At 40.4% G+C, this 23645-nt stretch overlaps 1 protein-coding gene across 4 annotated transcripts in view; it reads right to left on the bottom strand.

Annotated features, from left to right (window-relative positions):
* arhgef28a (Rho guanine nucleotide exchange factor (GEF) 28a) overlaps positions 1-23645 on the bottom strand; it is a 62512-nt gene that overhangs the window by 28496 nt on the left and 10371 nt on the right. The window contains exons 3-17 of one of the 4 annotated variants that reach the window (XM_034238836.1): positions 20691-20835; positions 20232-20603; positions 13698-13887; positions 13383-13566; positions 12596-12665; positions 9903-9949; positions 9649-9721; positions 6412-6509; positions 5496-5767; positions 5228-5411; positions 5000-5111; positions 4232-4318; positions 2842-2884; positions 1469-1570; positions 126-249 (exon numbers count right to left, since the gene is read on the bottom strand). In XM_034238836.1, coding sequence (XP_034094727.1) covers positions 126-249; positions 1469-1570; positions 2842-2884; positions 4232-4318; positions 5000-5111; positions 5228-5411; positions 5496-5767; positions 6412-6509; positions 9649-9721; positions 9903-9949; positions 12596-12665; positions 13383-13566; positions 13698-13887; positions 20232-20603; positions 20691-20835 — 2103 coding nt within the window. The remainder of the gene's footprint in view (positions 1-125; positions 250-1468; positions 1571-2841; positions 2885-4231; positions 4319-4999; positions 5112-5227; positions 5412-5495; positions 5768-6411; positions 6510-9648; positions 9722-9902; positions 9950-12595; positions 12666-13382; positions 13567-13697; positions 13888-20231; positions 20604-20690; positions 20836-23645) is intronic. The other 3 variants (XM_034238838.1, XM_034238837.1, XM_034238839.1) reach the window with 3 other exon arrangements.

Below are 23645 nucleotides of genomic sequence, written 5' to 3'. Positions count from 1 at the left end.
ACCCCCTGCAGTACTCCAACGTACCCCTAGGGGTCCGCATACCCCCATTTGAGAACCACTGCTCTAATGGAATCTTTGATAGGTGTAACTTCAGAGGCGTGGACTGTTTGTGTTTTGTGTTTTACCTTTGTCTTGTTGCGTGTGCTAGACATCCGGCTCTTGAGGAAACTGAAGGTGCGAATGACTTTGTACTTCTCTGACTCCACCTTTGTTGGGATGTTGTACTTATCCAACTCCTCCTCTTCAATTCTGAAGAAAAAATGAAATAATGTGAGTGCAATTTGTTATCTATCACAAGGGTATATAACCAGCAACAGTATAAACATCTTGGTTGTTTTGCAGACATGAGGTAAGTGATAAAGTCACGGCATCCTGTTTTCTTCCTGCTGAGTCTACAGGACAACAAAGGCAAGTTTGGTTAATGCAGGCGCAGGCACAGTGAGAGACGTGTATGTATTCTAATATGCTTATAGCACAAAAGCATATAGCAGGTTAGTTCATACTGCAACTTCCTGCCATGAAATGATCAACAGGTCATCCAGGGTGTACTTTCTGTTATAATAAATGTTTGATAAAGCAATATTTTAGTCAGTAAAATGTGTCAAAAAAAGTATTCATTCTCTGCGACTCTGTGCTGTGAAAGAGGAAATCGTTAGGGGCTGGATACATGCAAGACCATAACAGAGACTATGGTGCATATTGTTAAAAGACAATAACAACCAAACTGTTGTTGTGCTGTTAGAAGAGAAGAAAGGGGATTAAACAAGGAGAGGAAATGAAACAGGGAGAGGAGAGGAAGAAGAGAAGAGGAAACAAGCATATGAAAGAAGGAGGGAGAGGAAATGAAACAGGGAGAGGAGAGGAAGAAGAGAAGAGGAAACAAGAATATGAAAGAAGGAGGGAGGGGAGATGAAACAGGGAGAGGAGAGGAAGAAGAGAAGAGGAAACAAGAGTATGAAAGAAGGAGGGGAGATGAAACAGGGAGAGGAGAGGAAGTAGAGAAGAGGAAACAAGAGTATGAAAGAAGGAGGGAGGGGAGATGAAACAGGGAGAGGAGAGGAAGTAGAGAAGAGGAAACAAGAGTATGAAATGATAGGAGGGGAGATGAAAAAAGGAGAGGATAAGAATCAAGGGGAGGAGATGAAACAAGAGAAGAGTGAAAACCAAGAAAGGAGATGAGACGAGAATAAACAAGGACAAGAGGAAACAAGGAGAGGAGATGATATGCAACAGGTAGAGAGGAAGAAAGGTAACAATACAAGGAGAGGAGAGGAGAGGAGAGGAGAGGAGAGGAGAGGAGAGGAGAGGAGAGGAGAGGAGAGGAGAGGAGAGGAGAGGAGAGGAGGATGTTGTTGCTGCCAGTTGCTGTCAGTTGCTGCGTTCATGCTGTAAGTCGTGGGTTAGTTTGCTGGAGGTGGATGGTTAAGGATGCTAGAACATGGGATCGGGGGTCCACCCCCCCACATACTCTTTGAGGAACTCAGACAGGGTGAGATGTTGGAGGGACTCGGCCAGCTCCATGCTGCCCTCATCGTCAGCAGACTGCGCTCGCTTACGGAACCTAATCTCCCTGTGAAGAGCAACGCACACACACCCACACACACACACACACACACTGATGAGTTAATACTGATGAGAAGCCACAGCGGTCGAGGGGAAAGGCTACGAAGAGAAAGCAAAGATGTGCTCAGTTGTCACCTGCATATCTTTAACACTACATACATGTGTTAATGAATATGGCCTCTGCTCCTAAAATATTCTACAGATGTTAGTCGTCAAGGGTTAAACTAAAGAAACTTTAACTACGCTGCAAGAATAAATAAAAAGAATGACTTTACTATGGGCGAGTTTAAGTAGATTAGCATTAAGAAAATAGCAGTCTTGGTCATTGTGATTGCTGGTAAACTTTTCAATGAAATAATTGTATTTTGTATGCATTTTGTTGTATTGCATATTAACTGGTGCATATTATATCTAGTGTGACAGTTGTAATTGTGTGCATGCATTGTTTCAGTTTGTTGCTGCCTTCTTGTAAGCTCACTGTTAAATTGAATTTAATATCAATGCATATACATTCTGTATATTAGCCCTACATTTGTCTAGTATCCTCCACTAGGGGGAGCCCCTGAAGTGCAGTGGTTCAATAAGTGTATGCACACATGAAGATAGTAAAGATGGGGAGATCAGTAGGAAAACAAGAGGAGGAAATCCTATGTTATGTTAAACCCTCTTTGGTCTGACAACAACCATCTAAAGCAGCACGGTCACTTGTACACTTACATTTCATACAATTGTTTAAATCATAAACCGTCATTTGCCTGTGCATTGTAGTATACACTCATTTTGAATTGGGACATCCTTGATGCAGCTGATCATGTCTGAGGCAAGACAGCCATGGAGGAAAAAACAAGAGCATTTCAATAACAAAGCAGGAAGCCGCTCAGGGTCACGCTGATATCTGTACTGTACGTCACTAGAAACAGAAACAAACAGGGTCAAAACCACCAGCTCGTAAAGCCTCTGCTCCACAAGGACAAAAGAGCTTTATAAAAGACGGCAGCGAACTTCACAGAGTGCCCGCTGTCACCAAGCAACCCGGTCGTCACGGTTACCAACATAGGTTGCTCCCCACGCTGGGGATAACATATTTGATGAAATGATCTTTGATTTTAATTAAGAGTTAAATACCTGCTAATATGAAAAGCTGAGTCATTTTGTAAACACTGAAACACTGAAACTAAAAAGAGAGAAAAAGGCACGTGGAATATAAAGTCATAAATAAATAAATAATAAGATTTAATTCAATTATTTCAATTAAATAGTAAAGTAAAGAATAAATACCTTTTGTCATGTGACTGCTCTGATATACTGGAGGTTCTTTGCTCTGTGAACATGAACAATGATGAGAAGTTATCAAACTAAAACATTTAAGGGTTTGATGGTTATCCGAAAGAAAAACAAGAACACATTCAATATCATAAAAAAACAAAGAACTATCATTTTAACCTCAAACTGTTGCAGCGAGTGAATATTTTCTAAAAGTTTAATTTATTTGCCAGAGAAGCATTTCGTATGAGAGCATAGTAATACATATTTATATATAATAATCAATTAAATCACAACCGATATGCAAGACAACAGATGATCGGGGTATATGACATTACATATGAAGCTGCAGCACAGACAGACACAGAGCGCAGACCCCTCAGAGACCCCTCAGAGACCCCTCAGAGACCCCACACCAGGCTGCAAAGCAATCAGCTAGCTTTTTTATCTCATCACTGCAAATGTGATTCCTTCTGGCACTCCCACTGCCATTCTGATTACTATAAGGCTGTCTCATGATTAGGGAAGCCATACACACAAACACACACATGCATACACACGCCAAGGTTAGTATGTGTTCATGATTCTAATTTACTTTGATTATTTTAAAATCCCCATTCTTGTTCAAACTTTTATCTAATTGTGGTTTCATTGTCCACGGTTTTGTACTCAAACTTTTAACCTTAACTTATCTTATACTCAACTTGAATGCAGAATGATGTTGCTGATCAGGTAGTTATATTTGAACCAGACAACAGTTTAAATGTAGTCCTTTTTAAAAGGTGCAACATTGTATTTGGCCACTTGGGAGCAGTGAAAACAAACCAAGAACAAATATTGTCCCCTATTTTAAATTGATATGGCAATCCTGACAGTTGTTTATTTACATGTTTGGCAGTTTCAAAGCAACCTCTACATTAATTTGAGTCTTGTTTAAAGCCCCCCTAATGAATGTAAGTCCAGCAATCACTTTAATCTTAGCTCTGATTTGGTCTCGACCACTTCCTGAAGACAGAATCTGGCATTTGAGCTGCTCACTGATCCACCATTTTCTGGTTGGTGTGACAAAGCAGGTAGCATACAGTCGGTCTACTTTTTGGGTGAAAACAGCAGCCTGCATTAGGAAATGTCATTGATAAGAGTAGCGGAAATTAACCACAAAAGTGAATTTAGAGACCCCTTAACAAAAAAATCGAGATAAAACATGAATATCCGTAGAGCTGGGGATATTTGCACTGCAAACGTTCTGTCTTCAAATCAAATAAAATGTTTCAAAACTTTAATTCAATCATCAGAATCAGTTAACAATAATAACCTTGACTCACACACACACATAAGCACTGACACTGACAGCGGCATGCTGAGCCTTGGCGCAGTGTGACGGCTGCAGGTGTCCAGTACTTACTACCAGGGTGGAGAAGAGACAGAGATTTAGACAGAGAGAGGGCCTGAAGGAGAGATCGGCTGTGGCTGACACTGTGGAGCCCGGCATCTACAGGACACATTGGACAGAGCTCACACATCAACCACAGAGCAGCAGAATATCACCGCATACAGTCAGATCCAGACTGAGAGCTCTAAAATCAATGTGTATTGCACTGGTGGAGGCTCACTGTGAGGATTTGAAAAGTGTTTTTGAATACTTCAAAATCTTGGAAAATATTTGCTTTCTTGACAAGAGTTGGAGATGAAGATCAATATCACTCTCATGTCAGTCAGAGTCGATTTTCCTGGCTAAGAAATAGTGCATCATATAATCTCCAAAATAAACTAACATTTTGGGTTTTTGTATGAATTTAACAAAATCAATATATAACAGGTTTAATTAGCGAGTTTCACAGCCTATGCTAAGCTAAGCTAACTTTCTTCTCCTTGTTCATATTAAACAGGCAAAAACAAAAAGAAAGTGATATCGATCTTCTCATCTAAATGTCTACAAGAAACCAAATAGGTGTATTTCCCCAAAATGACACAATATTATTACGGAAGTTGACTGCACTTTTTATTAGTAGTGTGATTATCTGCATTGAACAGCTGGTGAATGTAAAAAAGAGAATGTAAAAAGTTAGCTCTGCACCATCCATTAGTGACACACAACACAAGTAAAGTTAGTTGATGAGAGAATTGTTAGTTATTTGTTAGACTACTGTACATTTCTGACTGTGTTACTGACCGGGGCTGATATCTGATGTGTGGTTGTCCCGCGCAAAACGAGCGGGACGCAAGCTGATTTTGGAGGAAGAGTAGGAATACGAACGCGGGCGAATCCCCTGGTCACCCAATTCCTGTGAAAAAGAATATTTCAAAACCTAGAAACATAAGACTTCAAACAATGCTAGTCATGAATGATATGAGGGGAAGGGGAAATGAATGTTAGAGAGAGCCTGATATGGTATTTTACCTTAGTGCTGGGTTCACATGCTGAGGAGGCAGATTGGCTGCGAGTGCATGTGAGCTCATGGGTGGGGCGAGATGCTTCACTTTGCTCTTCACTCTTCTGAACATCTGACAGGAGCGGGGAGAGCGGAGACTTTGGCTCAGTGCTGTCCTCTTCACTGTCCAGCTCCAGAGCCACCAGGCTGGGACTGGAGAAATAAAGGACCAGTTACACACAGAGTCACCTGAAACACTGCCTATGATTAGAGAAAATGTTCTACAATGTTTTATACCTGAGGTCGCCGGTTTCCATGGGGGAATTATCCCTCTCATTGGTCGACTCAGAGGAGGTGGGACTTTTTAGCCTTGCGAGGGCCTGGTCAGCGAGGGAGAGTGGGGGAGAGCAGGGGAGAGAGGGAAGGAAGAATTCTTCTGAATAGGGCGGAGGAGAGTCAGTGGCTGCAAGGAAATCATCTGAGTCCACCGTGTCCCATAACCCGCTGTCCGTCCCCGTGCTGCCCCTCGTCACTCCGCTGACGCTGTACTGAAGGTCTGCTTCTTCATCCTGAAGTCAAAATACACAAGTTGGATTAAAGAGTGCAAAAGGAAGCAGAAATGTATTTTTATAAAAGTAGCAGGGGAAGATTCCCAGCTACAGCTCACCCCAAAATTCACAATACTTAGATTGTTTTTGTGGGAGTAGCAGAGTGATATAAATATAAGCCAAAAAGATGTCTGCCTTCTCTCAAATATAATGTAACTGGATAGCACTCAGCTCAAGGTGCCCCTCCAAGTGGCAAGGAAGTAGATTGCCAGCATGTTCTCTTTCCAAGAATCAAGACCCGGTTACTGAAGATAATCAACAGACCTTGTGATGAGCAAAGTTGGAACTAATATCTTTCTACCGAACTACACCCACCAGCTGTAACACCTTGAGCAACAGGTCATGATTCCTGGAAAGAGACATTTGTTGAGTTTTTCAAATGCAAACATTTTAGCGAATTTATCACCAAAAGCTGGTTTTATTATACTTGAGAAAAGCAGACATCTCTAGGGCTGATACCGCTAACAGTCAGCAACTCACACTAAAACAATCTAGGTTGAAAAATAGCACTGCAGGTATGAGGAAAAATAAGTATCGTTTATTTTGGGGTTAACTGTCCATTGAAATGATAAATCTGTGTTTAAAGAGAGAGGGTGATGTATGACCTGTGAGTGTGTGATGATCCGATCGCTGCTGTTCATCATGGAGAGTAGGGGGTCTGCAGCATGCTGCCTGAACTGGCTCTGCATGGGATGCCCATTTACTGTGAAAACAAACAGTACAATCTTCAGTGAAGTTTATATGAAGCCACTTATCATTACTATTATTCATCCTAACATCAGTTGGTTTAATATAAAAAAAACAGCTCTCAATGTGCCATGAGTTAACCCGATTTCCAACCTGTACAACCAAAATACATTACAACCATTTAAATGAAAACTCTCCATCAGATATGCCATAAAAAGAGAAAATAAATGACCAAACATGTCATCATATATTTCTGTTAACAGTTAGCCTTCTGTTCTGCTTCTTTCTAATGATTTTTGGATCATTGTGCCATAATGTATTGATCTTTCTCCTATGAAATGTCAGGGATAGAGTAAAGAAAGGAAAATGAGATACTGCATACCTTCTCCCTGTCTGACCTTTCCAGGTTTGTTTTTATAGAAACCTGCACATGCCAACCTTACCGCCAAACTGACCGTTTTCTAGGAAATGGATTATGGACTGGAGCCTTGTTCTCCTTTATAGACCACGTCTGGTTAACAGTAATCATGTACACTCTCTCTTTCATATTCATACATTGAATTATAAAAACAGGATGTGGGCAAATGTCTAAATTGGGAACTCTGGGCATGACTACAATTCACATATACAAAATGTTTTTCCTTTTTTTTTTATATGGTCCAGTCGTGTAATATTATGGTTTGTATGATTGCTCCTACCACCATTTGAATTAAAAATAACATGATTTTAATACCTTGGTTAGGTTTTGGGACTCTTTTTGTAGACTGAGAATATAAGACTCTTTGTCTTGTTACTTTTTTAACATGGAAAATCTCACAAAATATCTGCCGATATGGAATAAAAGAAGACATATTTATCAAATATTATGAATCAATGTATATTTATAAATGTTTCGATATGACAATTACTTATCCTTCACATTTTTTTTATCTGGACTCCTGTATTTAGTGTTTATAGAGTAAAAAGTACACTAAATAAGGCTTTTAAATGTGTATAGTGCAGTAAAAAGTGCAATGTTTCTGTTTAAAATGTAGTTAAAGTACAAACCAACAATAACAGCACCTTAAAAATGTAAGAAACTCAGATAAATAAGTAAAGAATAGGTGCAGTTTACATACTTGTGCAGACTAAAGTGCATGTTAACAAGAGCTGGTAATTCTAAGATAACAATGTGGAAAATGTCCTCTCTTGATGAGAAGCCATTTTCTAAGCCCTCTGAGCACTTTCCCCTCAGACTTTGATGTCTGAGCGGCCGTGCCCACACTAATGTAAGGGAAATCCTGAGCATCACAGAGGCATTTCCTCTCTGCTCTCACACAGTGAAGACATTAGCTGCAGCTCAAACACACAAGGCAGACTCTCTGTGTTTATCTTACATTCTGTATATGTCTCTGTCTGCATGCTTCCATTTTATTTGCTCAAATCAAACTGTCAATGTATGCAGCTTCACACACAGACACAGAAATCTCCCCTCTGTTTCATTTAAAGATGGTGACAGATTGAAGACTCAGATGGTGGAATGATTGTCACACAGGCACGTTCCAACAACAGCTGAAACTGTTGAAATTAGACGACCATTTCGACACATCTGGAAAAAACAATAACTCTGGATGACAACTTTATACCACAACCATCGTCAGGCGCTGTCATGACAACAAAAATATTCAGCTCAGCTGGGAGTTTGATGCCTTGAGCAATACTGAAAAATCTGCAGTCCTGCTTAAGTGGAAAACATTGGGATCAATGCCCCAGCGTTGCCACACACACACACACACACACACACACACACACACACACACACACACACACACACACACACACACACACACACACACACACACACACACACACACACACACACACACACACACACACACACACACACACACACACACACACACACACACACACACACACACACACACACACACACACACACACACCACACACACACACACACACACACACACACACACACACACACACACACACACACACAGAGAGAGAGAGAGAGTTTATTGCCTTCATTCGGCAGTTTACAACAAACTATTCATTCTTCCACACAGGAAAATAGGACTCCCAGTAACCGTGGCAACACCTGAAACATTTGAGCATCCTCCTCAAAGTTTTTTACAAGCCAGTGACTGTTTGCGCTTAGCTGGGCTTCTACAATCTTGCGTGTTTAAGAGAGAACTCAAGGTTAATGTGTGTGGCTCACCTAAAATGTCAGCTTTTGTAAAAAGCTACGAAATTTGAGCTTGTTAACATTCCCCCCTCTCAATTCAAGTACAGAGCCCCACTGTCCGATCCAGGGGAGTCGGGGGAGGGGACGTCAGGTAGACAGGCCAGACTAGGAGGGGGGGGCATCTCCGTTCCTGACCCCATTCCTGCTTTTGTCCCAGTGACAGGGCAGATTCCTGGGCTGAGTCATTGTGGACGCAACTGCAGCCAGACTCCAGGAGGACAATACGTCGGTTTAATCAAACAAAACTGCTCATTAACCTTCTCCAGAAGTGGATCCCTGTCTGTGTCTGCCAGGCAGTTAGTGTATTGATTTCCTATGATGTGATTCAAAACAGAGCTCTACATATGCAAGCGCCACCAGAGAAAAGCTCCAGTCAGGGCTTCTCCTCCACCTTATTATCCCACACCCTGCTGCTCAGTACAGCCACAGATATGCTGTTGTGTTTCTTTTTTATGTGTAACAGATTCATTATTTAAGACACATGGAGCTCCTTGCTTATACCTGTGCAAAATACAAATATTTAACCAAAGTTTGATTAATGACATACGAATCTCCTCCAAGAAAACATTAGCATTAGCACATCAGGTATTCTGGATAAAACTCTTCAGGAATTGAAACCAGATGCCAGTATTATTGCCATAATATTAAAATGGAAAAACTATTTTGGGTTTGGCTACGTTGGTATTGTGTTGCTTGAGGTAGATACATTGAGTGAGGAGAGAAAAAACACTTTATTCACATATTTTGTATATTTAGAGGTACTTCAAATAAAGTGCCTTTTTTTACTTTCTGAAAAACCCTTTATATTGTAATGAAGTGCTGTGTGAATTTATTTAAAAACAACATAAAACTAATTATCTCGATGTGTGCAAAATGGAGAGAAGAAGAGATCAGAGAAGAGAAGAATTACCAGATAATGAGGATGTGTACTCGTCTTCATCGTCGTCATCATCCAGAGAAAGGACAAGCTGCTCATTAAATACCTTTAAACAAACCAAAAATCACACAGAGGAAGCATGGCTCTTAAGAGAATTCAAGTATTGTTTACTTTGAGTAAACAGAGATACGATCACAGTGAAATGCAAGAACCAGGAGGAACTGAAGAGGCAAATCTATAAACATTTACAGCGACACTCACAAATATATATGTGCATGTATACTCACGTTGTCCACCAGCGTGTGCTCCTCCACTCGGAGCTCCGTGCTGATGCCTGGACAAAATACAAATGTTTAGCCAGAAGTTAATTCATGACAGGCTACAGCTCTCCTCCCGAGAAGAAATGTGCACATGGCACGGCATCAGCTCCTCTGGATGTGTCTTCACTTTCCAGGAATTAAAAAATGTTCTGTGAGATGTTGGAACAGAGCACACACTCCCCCCCGTGAGGTTGTTATTGGGAGAGGATTAATGGACGGGGCTGAAGTCGGACAGGGTTAAGGTCAATACTGAGGTACACTTCCTGCTCTGCTTTATGAGTCGATACGGCCACGTGCCATCTCTATGGTTACTAAAAACAGTGACCAGGTAGGAGAGTGCTACCCAGAGTGTGTGTGTGTGTGTGTGTGTGTGTGTGTGTGTGTGTGTGTGTGTGTGTGTGTGTGTGTGTGTGTGTGACAAGAAGATGCAGCATGTAAGATTTGCAGTGGTGGGTAGTGATGAGTTACATTTACTATGTTTATGTTACATTATTAATAATTTAATTAAAACATCTCAATCGTAAGAGTGGTTGTTTTGCAGAAATACTTTTTTCCCTTACCAACTTCTCCTTCATTTTAGGTATATATATAACCATGAATAATGTTAATATCCGGTATTTTGTAGTTCTTGACTGACAAAACAAGACATTTAAAGACATTGAATTTGAGAAACTGGGACATTTTTCACTGTTTTCGGACATTTTATAGACCAAACAATTGAAAATTATTCTAGAAAATACAGTCATCAGATTAATTGATGAATATTGGATATTTGCAACTGGAATGATTGTCACACAGGCACGTTCCAACAACAGCTGAAACTGTTGAAATTAGACGACCATTTCGACACATCTGGAAAAAACAATAACTCTGGATGACAACTTTATACCACAACCATCGTCAGGCGCTGTCATGACAACAAAAATATTCAGCTCAGCTGGGAGTTTGATGCCTTGAGCAATACTGAAAAATCTGCAGTCCTGCTTAAGTGGAAAACATTGGGATCAATGCCCCAGCGTTGCCACACACAACACCACACACACACACACACACACACACACACACACACACACACACACACACACACACACACACACACACACACACACACACACACACACACACACACACACACACACACACACACACACACACACACACACACACACACACACACACACACACACACACACACACACACACACACACACACACACACACACACACACACACACCACACACACACACACACACACACACACACACACACACACACACACACACACACACACACACACACACACACACACACACACACACACACACACACACACACACACACACACCTCTGGTTTCTAAGAGTTTAACAGTCATTACCTGCACATATCTCTCTCTATCTGGCACTTGAATGACACTTACAGTGCACTTCTCATTTGTTTTTATTGAGGATCTGTTTGAAAAAATACAATAAGTTATGTATTACACAGCATCTAATTAAGTTCATCTCTGCTTGAATAGTTTTAATGGTTGTTATTCTTGAAGATAGTTATTTTTACATGTACTTTTACTTGAGTCAATATAATTATAAAGTAACAATAGTTTTGCTTGAGTACCGTTGTGTTTACTCTACCCACCACTGAAGGTCTTAAAGGATCTTCCTGTGCGGTTAATAGCCAGCCCAAGCATGTCACCAAAGGAAGAGAAAAACAATCTGCCGCTCAAGATTTCTCTGAGGAAGAACAAACACACGTGTAGGAGGAGAGTGTGCCTTTTATGGTCTCTTTCAAGAGTGTTTTCTTAGTCTCTTTAGGTTGTGAGTGATGGATGACCATACGGTTTGCTCAACTGAATCTGTGGGGATTGTTTTCCACAAATGCACGCAGACAGAGAGCAAATATTATAAACTGTTTTTGCAAGAAGAAAACACTGTCATGGCGTATTACTTGGTTATCTGTTGATTATTTTATTTTATCAGAATCAAATAATAATTTAGTGTTGATAATAAAACAAGACGTCTGGGAAAATGTACCAAAGCCTAAGCACACGTCTTCAAATGATTTGTCCTACCGAAAACAGTTAAAAATCCAAACAACGTCAGCATTTACTGTAGAAGCTGCTTCATAAATGAGTTAAAATACTAATTGATTATTCAAATTAGTTGTATGTAAATTAAAGTAATGCACTACACACAACTACATCATTGAGTCTAATGTCACTGTGGACTTTGAGTGTGTTCAGGTGTACGTGTCTGGCTGTTTCCGGGGCGTTTGTTTTTCAGAGCTCGTGTTACACAGTTAACATAATGACAGCTAACGTGTGGCACATAAAGGAGAACAAACACAAAGCAGGTATCTGGATTGTGCTCACCTGTCCCTCATGTCAGATGATCACAGGCTGACACTTGATTAAATGTTCTTGCTTTAAATTAGTATTATTGTGTACATATTCAATGTACCTTTTGTCTAAAAGTAGAAATTCTTAAAGTAGCATTGTACTTTGGATGCAGGTAGGATATGGTAAAAAGCATCTTGTGACAAACAGTCCTTAATAACCTGATTTTCAGATGAATGCAAATAAATCTAGAGTTAATAAAAAGCCACTGTAAACAGGAATGTTATACTTTATACAGCACATAGTTAGATTTAAATAAGCCACTTTACCTTCATCACTAGGAAGGAATTCCTTTTTGCCCGTCTTGTCTACCTCACTGTCAGCTTTGAGCATGTTGATCTGGAAAAAAAACAGATATGTTAACAAAATAGAACAGAAAAATATACCCAAACAAATCTCCAAAAACGGAAGAATACAAGACATACTGTAATGGGATCACACTAGCTGCAGCGCTAAATCCCACCTGATGCGTAAAGAGGGGGAGGCTATCGAGGTCACAAAATATGTCCACAGAAATATACGCCAACCGAAACACCACGTTGTTGAAACAAGGCCATCTTTGAACTTTACCTTCATTTTTATTTCAACTACACATGTAAATGGTTGCGAAGCAATCTTGTTACAAAACTGTCCACAGACACCAACTGAACCACACAAACACAGAATCACATAGAGGAAACAATACCAGAGTCACTGCAGCCGCTGGTTGACTGGAAGTTGTACAAGTTGTACTATCAATGTGGACCTGTGTGTGTGTCCTTTCATATCACCGCTCATGCCCTCTGATTTATTATGCATTGTTGTGTTCACCGTTACCTGCTCAACTCTTATCAACATGTCTGACTGTATATTAAAGGGTGTGGGAGTCAAGGGCTTTCTGTTTACACAAGCCCGAACAAAACCTGTGCAAACGGCCTTATCTCGACAGCAACACACATAACATCATCAACAGAGACCCATGGGAATATTTATCAGCCCTTTCTGTTCTATATTGTGCATTAGATAGGAACACAATAAGGACGTTACATAAAGGTGTTCCTGGTTGTTTGCTCTCACCTGTTTGAGGATGCTGTGGTCTGCCAGTTTGTCTCGGAGGGTGATGATGGCGTCCTGAGGGGGGGAGGTGGATGTACGTCTCACAGTCAGGGTCAGGGAGTCCGTCGCGGGACAAAACCTCAGCATGAAGGAGCTGTCGGCCCACACACAACACACACCTGGAGCAGGGCCGCCTGCAGGAGGACTGAGGAGGAGAGAGAAAGATGACAGAAAGTGAGGTAAAGTTCATTTACTGAGAACAGAAAGGAGCCTTCCCTATGATTCAGCCTTATCAGAAGTCTTGATTATTCCATTTGTAAAAAGGAGTAGCCTTACGCTGCAAGCACCCTGAACATGGCATGCTGTCCGTCCCTCTGAGCCAGCTGCAGGGGGGTGTCTCCCTCCTGATTGGGTAAGGTCAACGCCCTCTGACCTCTCGGTTGGTGGATTAAGAAACGGGAGAGATGGACTAAACCCAAACGCACTGCGAGGTGAAGGAGGGTCTCTTTGGGATGGAGAACAGCAGCTGGAAAAAGGGACCAAAATGAAAAGGGAGTCGGGCAAAGATATAACGTTAACTGCTGCTTTACCTGAAATGTTTGGAGGAATCAAGATATATTGCATTAGTATTTTGGGATTGGTTAAGTGAGGTTGTTGCCATGTGTTAAATACTATTATACTTAATATTACATACTATATTAAGCTTCAAAAGTATACTGTACAGCTTGTTTAGTTGGAATGCTGATACAGCATTCCAACTATATGTTATTCTACGGACAAAAAGTTTATTATTCCGCCGGAATTTTGCACCTCTTCTCCTCCTGCATTGAACATCGCAGAAACTCCGTTCAAACATCAAAACGTTCAGCTCGGTCGGGAATCGATGGCTATTACTTTTCTCATTCATAACTTTCATAATTCCAGAGATAAATCCCATAATACATCACATTTTTAACATGGAAGTCAATGGAGGAATTCTTCAGACTTCAACAAATCTTCATGCGACTTCAACTGCTAACTGTTCATTCATACTTTCACTCCTCATTCCAACTTTAAAATGTTACACATCTTTCTGACATTATTCGTGTAACACAACTTTTAAATCTGATTCTTGCTTTTAGAGATATTAAACATTGTTCAGACCTCGTTATCGAGGTTTTCTTCAGATTTTAACATTAACTAGAGTGCGTGATGTCAAGAAAATCTTGAAATTTGCCTTCATATATTTTTTTAAAACTGTCATAATTTCCAAACCCTACATTCCTGAGACATCATTTATTCATGACAAACGTAGGAAAACATCTCGCAGCTTGAAAAATGACAAATAATTAAGCAAAATAATTAAACAAAATGCCTCTTGAGGGCATGAAGTGACACAAACTTTCAACATGCCTCCATTAAAGCCCATTGTAATTTCAGGCTGATATTTCCTCACGGCAGCAGCCGCACACCTTTAGTTAAACTGCCAAAAAGGCCACATTATTAACCCGAAAGTACACAAAAATTACACTTCAGATGCTCAAGTTCCTTGACATGCTTTCACTGATATCTGTTACGGTTCTTCAACAAAACGTTCACATGTAAGAGGTTTATCTCTCATTCAGAACAATGCAAATGCTCTCCTCTCACTGATTACTGCACATCACCATGGAAACCTTTGATCTCTGGACACATCGTTAGCTCAAATATAAACACCTGTGTCATGGAACACGATGATGTCATAACTCCAACTGACATGCTCAGAGCAGCAGACTTCAGATAATGGTTAACACAGCTCTACATTAATCTGATGTTATGTAATGTGGTGTTACTATGGCAACGCATCCCTCGCCATAAAACAGCAGCAGACTTCAGATAATGGTTAACACAGCTCTACATTAATCTGATGTTATGTAATGTGGTGTTACTATGAAGTCTGCTGCTGTTTTATGGCGAGGGATGCGTATCCCTCGCCATAAAACAGCAGCAGACTTCAGATAATGGTTAATGGTCCTTTCCTCAACAGCTCTACGTCAATTATGGGGTGTCATCATATGCCGTTTCCATGGAAACGCATCCCTCGCCATGAAACACGATGTCGCTGTAACTCCAATGGACACGGTCCGATTGTCCTCAATCTTCACTTGTATATCACGGTCTATGCCTCAACAGCTCTACGCCAAATCTGAGATCTCACCATAGGCTGTTTCCATGGAAACGCATCCCTCGCCAAAAAACACGATGTTATCGTAACTGATATGAAAATGGTCAAAACACCACCAGACTTCAGATGACAGTTAATGGTCCAGCCCTCAACATGTCTATGTGCCATTAGTGAGTTTTCCTCAAAAGCTGTTGCCATGGCAACTAGGGTTGCAAAATTCCGGGAATTTTCAAAGATGGAAACTTTCCATGGGAATTAACGGGAATTTATGGGAATAAACTGGGAATTTTCAAAATTGAAGGTTGGCTCTTCATAGGGAACTTAAATATAGTTGGGGAAAGTATATGCCATTCAAGTACACTTGATGCCCGCATCATCACCAGAACCCCCTCCATTAACCACATCACTCCTGTTCTTCAGCAACTTCACTGGCTCCCTGTCAAATCCCGTATCGTTTTTAAGATTCTGCTCCTCGCCTTTAAGGCCATCCATAACCTCACTCCTCTGTACCTCTCCGACCTCCTGCACATCAACACACCCATCCGCACACTCAGATCTTCTGCTTCCCTCAGCCTCACTGCACCCCCCTTCCGTCTAACCACCATGGGGTCTAGAGCCTTCAGCCGCTCTGCACCCCGCCTCTGGAACTCCCTCCCACCTGACATCCGCAACACTGACTCTCTCCCCATTTTCAAATCACGCCTCAAAACATATCTCTTCACACTCACATATCCACCCTGATCATTATCCATCACACATCCTCTGTTTTTATTTATTTGGTTATTTGATTGATTTAATTACTGCATTGACTTGTTTATGTCTCTTATGCTGGTGTTATGTATTGTGTATCTTGTTTTTGATGTGTTTGTATGGCGACCTTGAGAGCCTTGAAAGGCGCCTATATAAAATAAATGAATTATTATTATTATTATTATTAATATCCATGCCATAGCACACTGCTTGGCTATTGAGACCACACCCCCTACAGGCACTGTGCATTCCTCCATCACATGCACAGATGAGTAATATTTAACTCAACATTCCTGTTTTCGTTCTTCAATTAAACAAATAATTGTTCAATAAAATACTTTAAAAAAATTAAATTTAAAAAAATTAAAAATCTGTTGAAATGTCATGTTTTATGGGGTGTCATCAAATACCATTGCCATGGCGACAGATCATTCACCATCAAGTTAGTTAGTTCAAATATTCTGCTGCTTTTCCAAGCTTTTTTACTTTCTTTTCTTCTCTCAGAGTCATCACACATTCAAGCCCCCAGTGTCCATGTATCATTTCAATCTCAATTCTTCACTTTCTTCTTACACATTACATTTCAGCATAGCAATTCAGCGTCAGCTTTTCAGCATAAAGCATTCCCACTAGCAATTTCTTCAGGAATTGCATTCTCTAGTTGTTTATGTTATGCATTTACGTAAAAAAAAAAAAAAAACTTCTTGGTTGATATATAATTTTCTGAAACCCCTGAACATCAGTATCAAATTATTTGACTACTCTGTTAGTAGAGAAAAATATAAGCCACGTATTTTGATAATCGATCATCGTAAATGCTGAGTTCAGATTCTCAGATATAGAGATATCCTGCTGTTATCGGTTTTATATCATATACAACTACATTTCTTCACCTTAGCCTTTGAGAACCTGAGATGGACGTTTGCTTTGTTTTTTTTACAATTTCCTGACATTTTATAGAACAAAATATTCATTGAAAAAGAAAAAATGTTTTAGTTGCAGTCCTCATCGATATCACTATTGGCTTTAGAAATCCAATATCAGTCAGGCTCACTGTGGTTTACTTAAATAAAGTAAGCCTTTTCCTCCAACCCTCAGATTGATCAAGGCGTGGTTTTGTACACACGCTTTCTCCACTGTGCTCAGATGTACAGATATTCTGCTGCATATCTACGGCATGTATTGCATTAATAAAGCGTACAGATGGAGGAATGAACTCTGGGTCACGCAAGGTCTGTAGTATATCGATAATATATTATCTAGAAAAACTGGATATTTCACTGAGCCAACACCTGCTGTGAACCAACCGATCCTGCCTCCTGCCACGTGTGCAACGGAGTATAATGATGCATAAGCACAAAGGATACAGGTGTATAAACAACCCTCACTCACTTTGAATGACTCTTTAACATGAAAGTGCTGATATCATGCTGCAGCAGGGAGGCAACCGCTTCTGATGATCACTGCTCAGCACAAATCCTCCATATACACCCTTTTTGTTTTGTAAGCACGGGATGAAAGACAGCTTTAGAGTCGACTCGGTATTTTATCTGTACGCCTTCCCTGTAAGTGCGGGTAATAGCTGAAGGTTGCCATGGTGCCTTTTTTCCCCACCCAGAAAAAATGTACAGAATAATTTAACTCTTATTTTCTGTTTTCAATGTGTTGCCGGGAACCCCGGGGGCAACTGAAACTCCCGGTCACCTCCACAATGGCGCCGTTAATTGTGACCCAGTTTCACCCAACTGAGAGGAGTGAACACTGATCATGCTCTCCATGCAAAGTTCAACAAACAAGAATGTCATTGTCGAACACACCAGTAAATAGTGCCCAGAGGGACTATGGGCCGACAGCTACTTTGCATTTGCAGCCTGCCCATGTTTTGCATGTGCAATGGCTTTTTCTAAGCAAGCCATGTGCAAATACCATACTGCTGTTTAAAGGTGGGGTAGGTAATTCACTTCAGAAACACTTGTTGTTATATCCCATGGAATGCTCTTAACATCCCGATAGCAATGAATACATTAAATGCTTTGACAATAAATATATAAAAAACGTCATCTGTGGAAGCCGTAGCGCTGTAAAAAGCACAACCAATCATCTGAGCCGGCCCGGCTAAAGTAACTGGATGGCCTACCTGCCTGTCAGCCTTCCATCTGTGCACAAACTTATCTCGTGCCCTCATTGGTCATGTCATGTGCGTGTGTGTTGGAGGAGGGGCTCTGTAAGGAATTCTGAAGGAAGGGGCAGATTTTTTTCGGCTGCGTACTTTCAAATTCTAGCGCACTCGAGCTGGTTTCTCCATTCTTACCTACCCTACCTTTAATGAGAGGACAGCCTACGACTATATGAGGCCTTTTAACTAAGCTATGTACTGGAATTGTAAAAAGGCAATTAGCTGTATTAGCCAATTATACTTTTCGATAACAGGTCATGTCATCTCTTAAAATGCACCCATGTTAAATCAATACCTTTTTTTGTGTTAGGCCCTCAGTTTGTTAAAAAAAATGCTTTGTAATAATGAACCATTATAAATAACTAATTCTGAGGCCTTTATGCAAGAAAGCACTCTGACACAGCAGTGGTGTTGAGCAGTGGGAGTGCAGTGCAGAGGAAGATTGTGGGAGTGTATTTAACAGACACAGAGGTCTGCAAGACAACTCTAATCTGGCTGAGGAGGAATAATGGCAGTAATTGCTCCGTCTTCTTCAGAGCACACTGGCCAGCTGGCTGGTCCTGCACATCATGTGATGAAGATGGTGGGTTTCTAAAACCTCTGAGCACTAAGAACAGCACTGCACTGAGGGTGACCTAAAGGCATTATGTTGTTTGTTTGTTTGTTTGTTAGGGTTCATTCACACAAATTGTAAACAAAAAAAACGTCAACTATATCCGGCTATGTAGATACGGTGATTTGATTTGATGTTTCCACGTTATGAGGAGTATAAAGTTGTATAACGTTTTGGGGAAATGTTTAAGATCTGTCTTCATTATCTCTTACTTTTCCTAGGTACGTATATTCACTGTGGACCACATCTCCACCCTCATTCATATTACCACTTCCAAGACAATTTAATACCCTTGTTGTTGAGCTGTTATTATGTTTATGCTGTGCCGGATTAGCTTTTATTTGCAAAATGTTAAAAGTATTTCTGCAATTATAATTGGACTACCCTACTTCATAGCTCGATAAATGAGCTTGCTAGTTCAGCATCTAAATTGTATAATTTAGAGAGATAGTTTACCATTTGCACTTTTGATCATTTTAAGATCAAAATGGCTATAAACATTACACATGAAATAATGCGTGTGTAAATAAAAGGTAACTAGTTTGAGAAACACTATGAAGATATATTTTCATTATTAATAAAAAACATTTCAATATGGGTCATTTTGTATCCACTTGTGGAAGAGTGTAGATCTAATTGAACTATGCATCTATAGGTTTAAAACAAGTCTCCTTTAGTCTGGATACATAACAGATCTGACCTCAAACCCTATGCAAGTGAGACAAGAACTGTGGCTGGATACCACAGGAGTTAAGTGACAACATATGTGTTTCTGAACCTGTGTGAACCAGCCTTTAGGAACACCTCCAGGATGTGCATCCCAGCAACAATAGAACAAAACAAAGAAAAAAACCCTCCTTTGGCAGTTGAATAGTTGGTAGTCCTCACACTGTATCTGCTGACCAGAGGGGATTCCCTGATATTTGATCTCTGCAAATGATCCAGGAAGGAGCACAGCACCAACCAGGATGTGATTGGATGTGTGGCTCAACTTACTTTAATCTTCTGAGTATGAAATAAATCCACATGTATATACCCTTGCTTTCTTTCATACACTACAATATGCACACCCAATTCTGCTTTAGAAGGCATTCAAACCGTGGCTCGTACTGGCTACAACAATGACCTCTGGCAAATAAAACCCACAAGATCGCTTGTTACTTACACTCTCATCTCCTGTTTCATTACCTTCTCTTAGCTCACTGTCAGTGTTTTTCCACTGCAGAGGGTAATCCATGTTGGCCAGAGCCTGTGTGATCTTCTCGTCCAGCTGCCTGAGACCAGCTTCATCAGCTGAACTTTGCCCGAGTCGCATATCCTCCTCATCGCTGTCTGACCCCAGAGCGAAGGGCTCCTCGTCAGCTGCCTGCGTGGAAAACCTCTTCAGGACCTCTAGGTAGCTGTGAGGGCCGAGCTGCTCCCTGTTTGCACTCAGGTACTCTGCAGCCTGCTGGGCAACATCCCTGATGTATCCAAGAGAAGCTTCACCTTCACATGGGTTGACTTGGTCCTCTGCGTAAAAGTAGGGTGTCACAGAGGCAACCTCCACAAGGGCATGGCCTGTGGAAGATAGAAAGAATCATGATAAGGGGGTAGATAATGACAAGGCCAAAAAGTGAAAACTAAATGTTTGATTGAAGGACATACCGGGAACTGTGTAGCAAAGGCTCTGCCCATCATCTCCTCTTTTTGCTGCAGTCACATGTGTGAGATCAGAGCCTTGCACAACAATGTAAAACTCTGCATTTTCAGGAGCGTTCGCCTGTAACCTTACATGGGCCTTCACTTGTCCCTGCAATGAGAAAAAGAAAATCCAACTATTTAAATTGCTTTTACAACTTAAAAGGGGCCCTATTATGCTTTGGGTTTTTTTCCCTTATGTTATAAGAAACACCTCCATTGGACTCCTTTGTTTACTTCCTGAACATAGTGACATGTAACACTCATGCTAGCGCTCCAACACATTATAGGAAATAGGCTAAGGGGTGGGACATTTCTAAGCAGTTTACCAATCACAATAGAACTGGCCAGCTGACCAATCAGAGCAGACTGGGCTCTCGTTTCAGGCATGTCACAGTAAAAGCACAAATTGAGCGTAATAGGGTCCCTATAGTGTAAAAGGCCTTTCATAAACTGCTCTCTCTAGAGGAAAAATGTATTTTCTTATCAACCTCTGACACAACATAGAAAGAGCAAATATGGGGCAGCCACCAAAAAAGGAAGAAAGAGAGACACAAGTCATTTTCCCACAATAGGAGTGAAAGGCATCTGTAAAATGAGGTTCATGACTTCTGTAACATCAGTGACCTTGTTATTTTTACTGAGCTCATCTGAACTCTGCTTTGACCAGCATCACTCCCAAAACACCCACAAGTCATTTCCTCGAAAAAGATTTTAGAGGGGAAGATCAACACAGACCAACTGAATTTCCTCTCTTAGTGTTCTCTCCCATCACCCACATTATTCACGGATATGAAGTGCCTCTTAGTCACTGACAGAGCAAAGTGAATGTCAATAAGATTACCAAACAGGAAAAACGCAATATTCACTTCACTACCCAGTGTTATTTTTCCCTCCAGAGCCGACCTTTTCAAGAGGGTATCGTTGAAGTTCAAGAGGGATCACATACTTGGAGTTCAATGCTTGTGCAATATCCTTATCATCTGTTTTTCTTGTGCTCAGTTTAGGGTTTAATCTATTGATTTATTGGGGCGTCCTTCATTTGTCCTTATTCTTAATACTTTAGGCTAAGGCATTCATTATGCTTAAATGTATTTAACAGGGCCTACATCAACCAGGAATATGTTGTTCTCAAGCCAACAGCATTTGTTGCTTCGTAATGCACAACTGACTCTTAATTCTTGTAACATTTCAGAGTGAGGACAGCTAAATAAAAAGGGACTGAAGCATAAACAGCTGATAATTACAGCTTTGAGTGTGGGTGGATTAAATATAATCATCATTATATTTTGAAACATGAAGAGTCTTGAGTGGCTGTGAGGCTGTTGGGCCATGCTTAAAGCTAACATCAGGAAGCTAACATGCTGAGGGCTAGCTTAAATGCTAATTTATAGCAGGAATAATATTTACTATGTTTGGTCTGATAATAAGCTATCATTTGCTAATTAGCACAAAATAAAATATAGATGAGTACTGATGGGATTGTGAATATTTGCAGGTAATTGTACTGAAACCTAGTACAACCCAGTCTCATGGCATTTCGTGTTCACCAACACGATTTTGAATCTATTGATTCGTGTTCACCAACACGATTTTCCCCTTTTTTTGGTGTTGCACAGCACGATTTTAAAAGCAATGTATTTCTACTGGTAATGTGTTTCGTGCCTGCAGCACGTCTTTTTCTCCGGTCGGGTCGTGGAAGACCGGAAGCTGTGTGGTTCATAAAAACATGTTCTTACTCAATACCAAGCCACAATTATTGCTTTTATTTTAAATCGTATAATTTCTTTCTTTTGTTGCCGTCTGTGAGGAAAATAAATGGGGCTCAGAGCCTCAGGATACTGAAATCTGTATTTATTTATTTTTAAATTCCTTCTAATTTGTTATTCTTTTCAAAATAACACACTGTTATTTACTCACCAATAACACACAATTATCCTTGTTTTTATGTATTGGTTTAATTCCATAATCTTGGGCTTTTTTGGCGTCCGTCAGGAACTGAATTTCAAAATAAAAATAACCGGAACAGACGTAGGCCTCTAGGAGTTTAGGATGGCCGAAGACACTACACTACCCATAATCCCCAGCTATCGTTTAGGACTCCCCGTGATTAATCTTCAAACTCTGGGATTGGATGTTGGAGTGGCAGTGCGCCAAGGTTACGCCGAGCGTCAAACAGCTGTTTTAAATGGAACGAAACCACGCCAGACTATCCAAAACTGGAATCGAACGCCGCCCCAGAACTACACATGCTGGCTATTGTGTTTTGCAAAATGTTCTATGGGACGTCTCTACTGAACGTTTTCGTTTTTCCCACAATTAGAAGTTGCCAGTATTAAACACATTGGTGTTATCAAATGTAAAACATATAATTAATAATTGGGTGAAAATCGATTGTGTCCATAATGCGCAGCATTAATATATACCCACATGACAGCTCATTGTTACTTTGTAATTCTACTCCACTACAATTCAGAGGTTAACCTGGTATTTTTACTCCACTACACTTATTTGAGTTACTTTGCAGATTCTGATTAATGATGTGAAATATAAACAACCCTTAAATCAGACTTTAGTTACACCTGAGTAAAATTCAGGGAAGGTGATTGTCAAGTGCCAACAATCAGGAGAGATATTTGATAGTTGGTGCTTGAGAAGACTAAACATTTATCTGCAATTGACATGAATGGAAACGAGTAATAAAATATATTCATTACTCGTTATTCTCTACTAATAGTTCATTAAAGACTGTATATAATGGCTATTTTGCACATCCCTTTCAAGATTTCAAGATTTTCAAAGGTGTATTAACATATCATATACACAACTACGGTGTATGCAATGAATGAAAATCTTGGGTCGCAGGTTCCTCAACAGCGCATTACAAGACATCTATCAATATGTGTGTACCTCCACCCTTAA

Source organism: Gymnodraco acuticeps, unplaced genomic scaffold (assembly GCF_902827175.1).
Source record: "Gymnodraco acuticeps unplaced genomic scaffold, fGymAcu1.1, whole genome shotgun sequence".
Lineage (NCBI taxonomy): Eukaryota > Metazoa > Chordata > Actinopteri > Perciformes > Bathydraconidae > Gymnodraco > Gymnodraco acuticeps.
The sequence above is the reverse complement of the archived record's forward strand: the minus strand, read 5'-3'. Positions and strand labels throughout refer to the sequence as shown.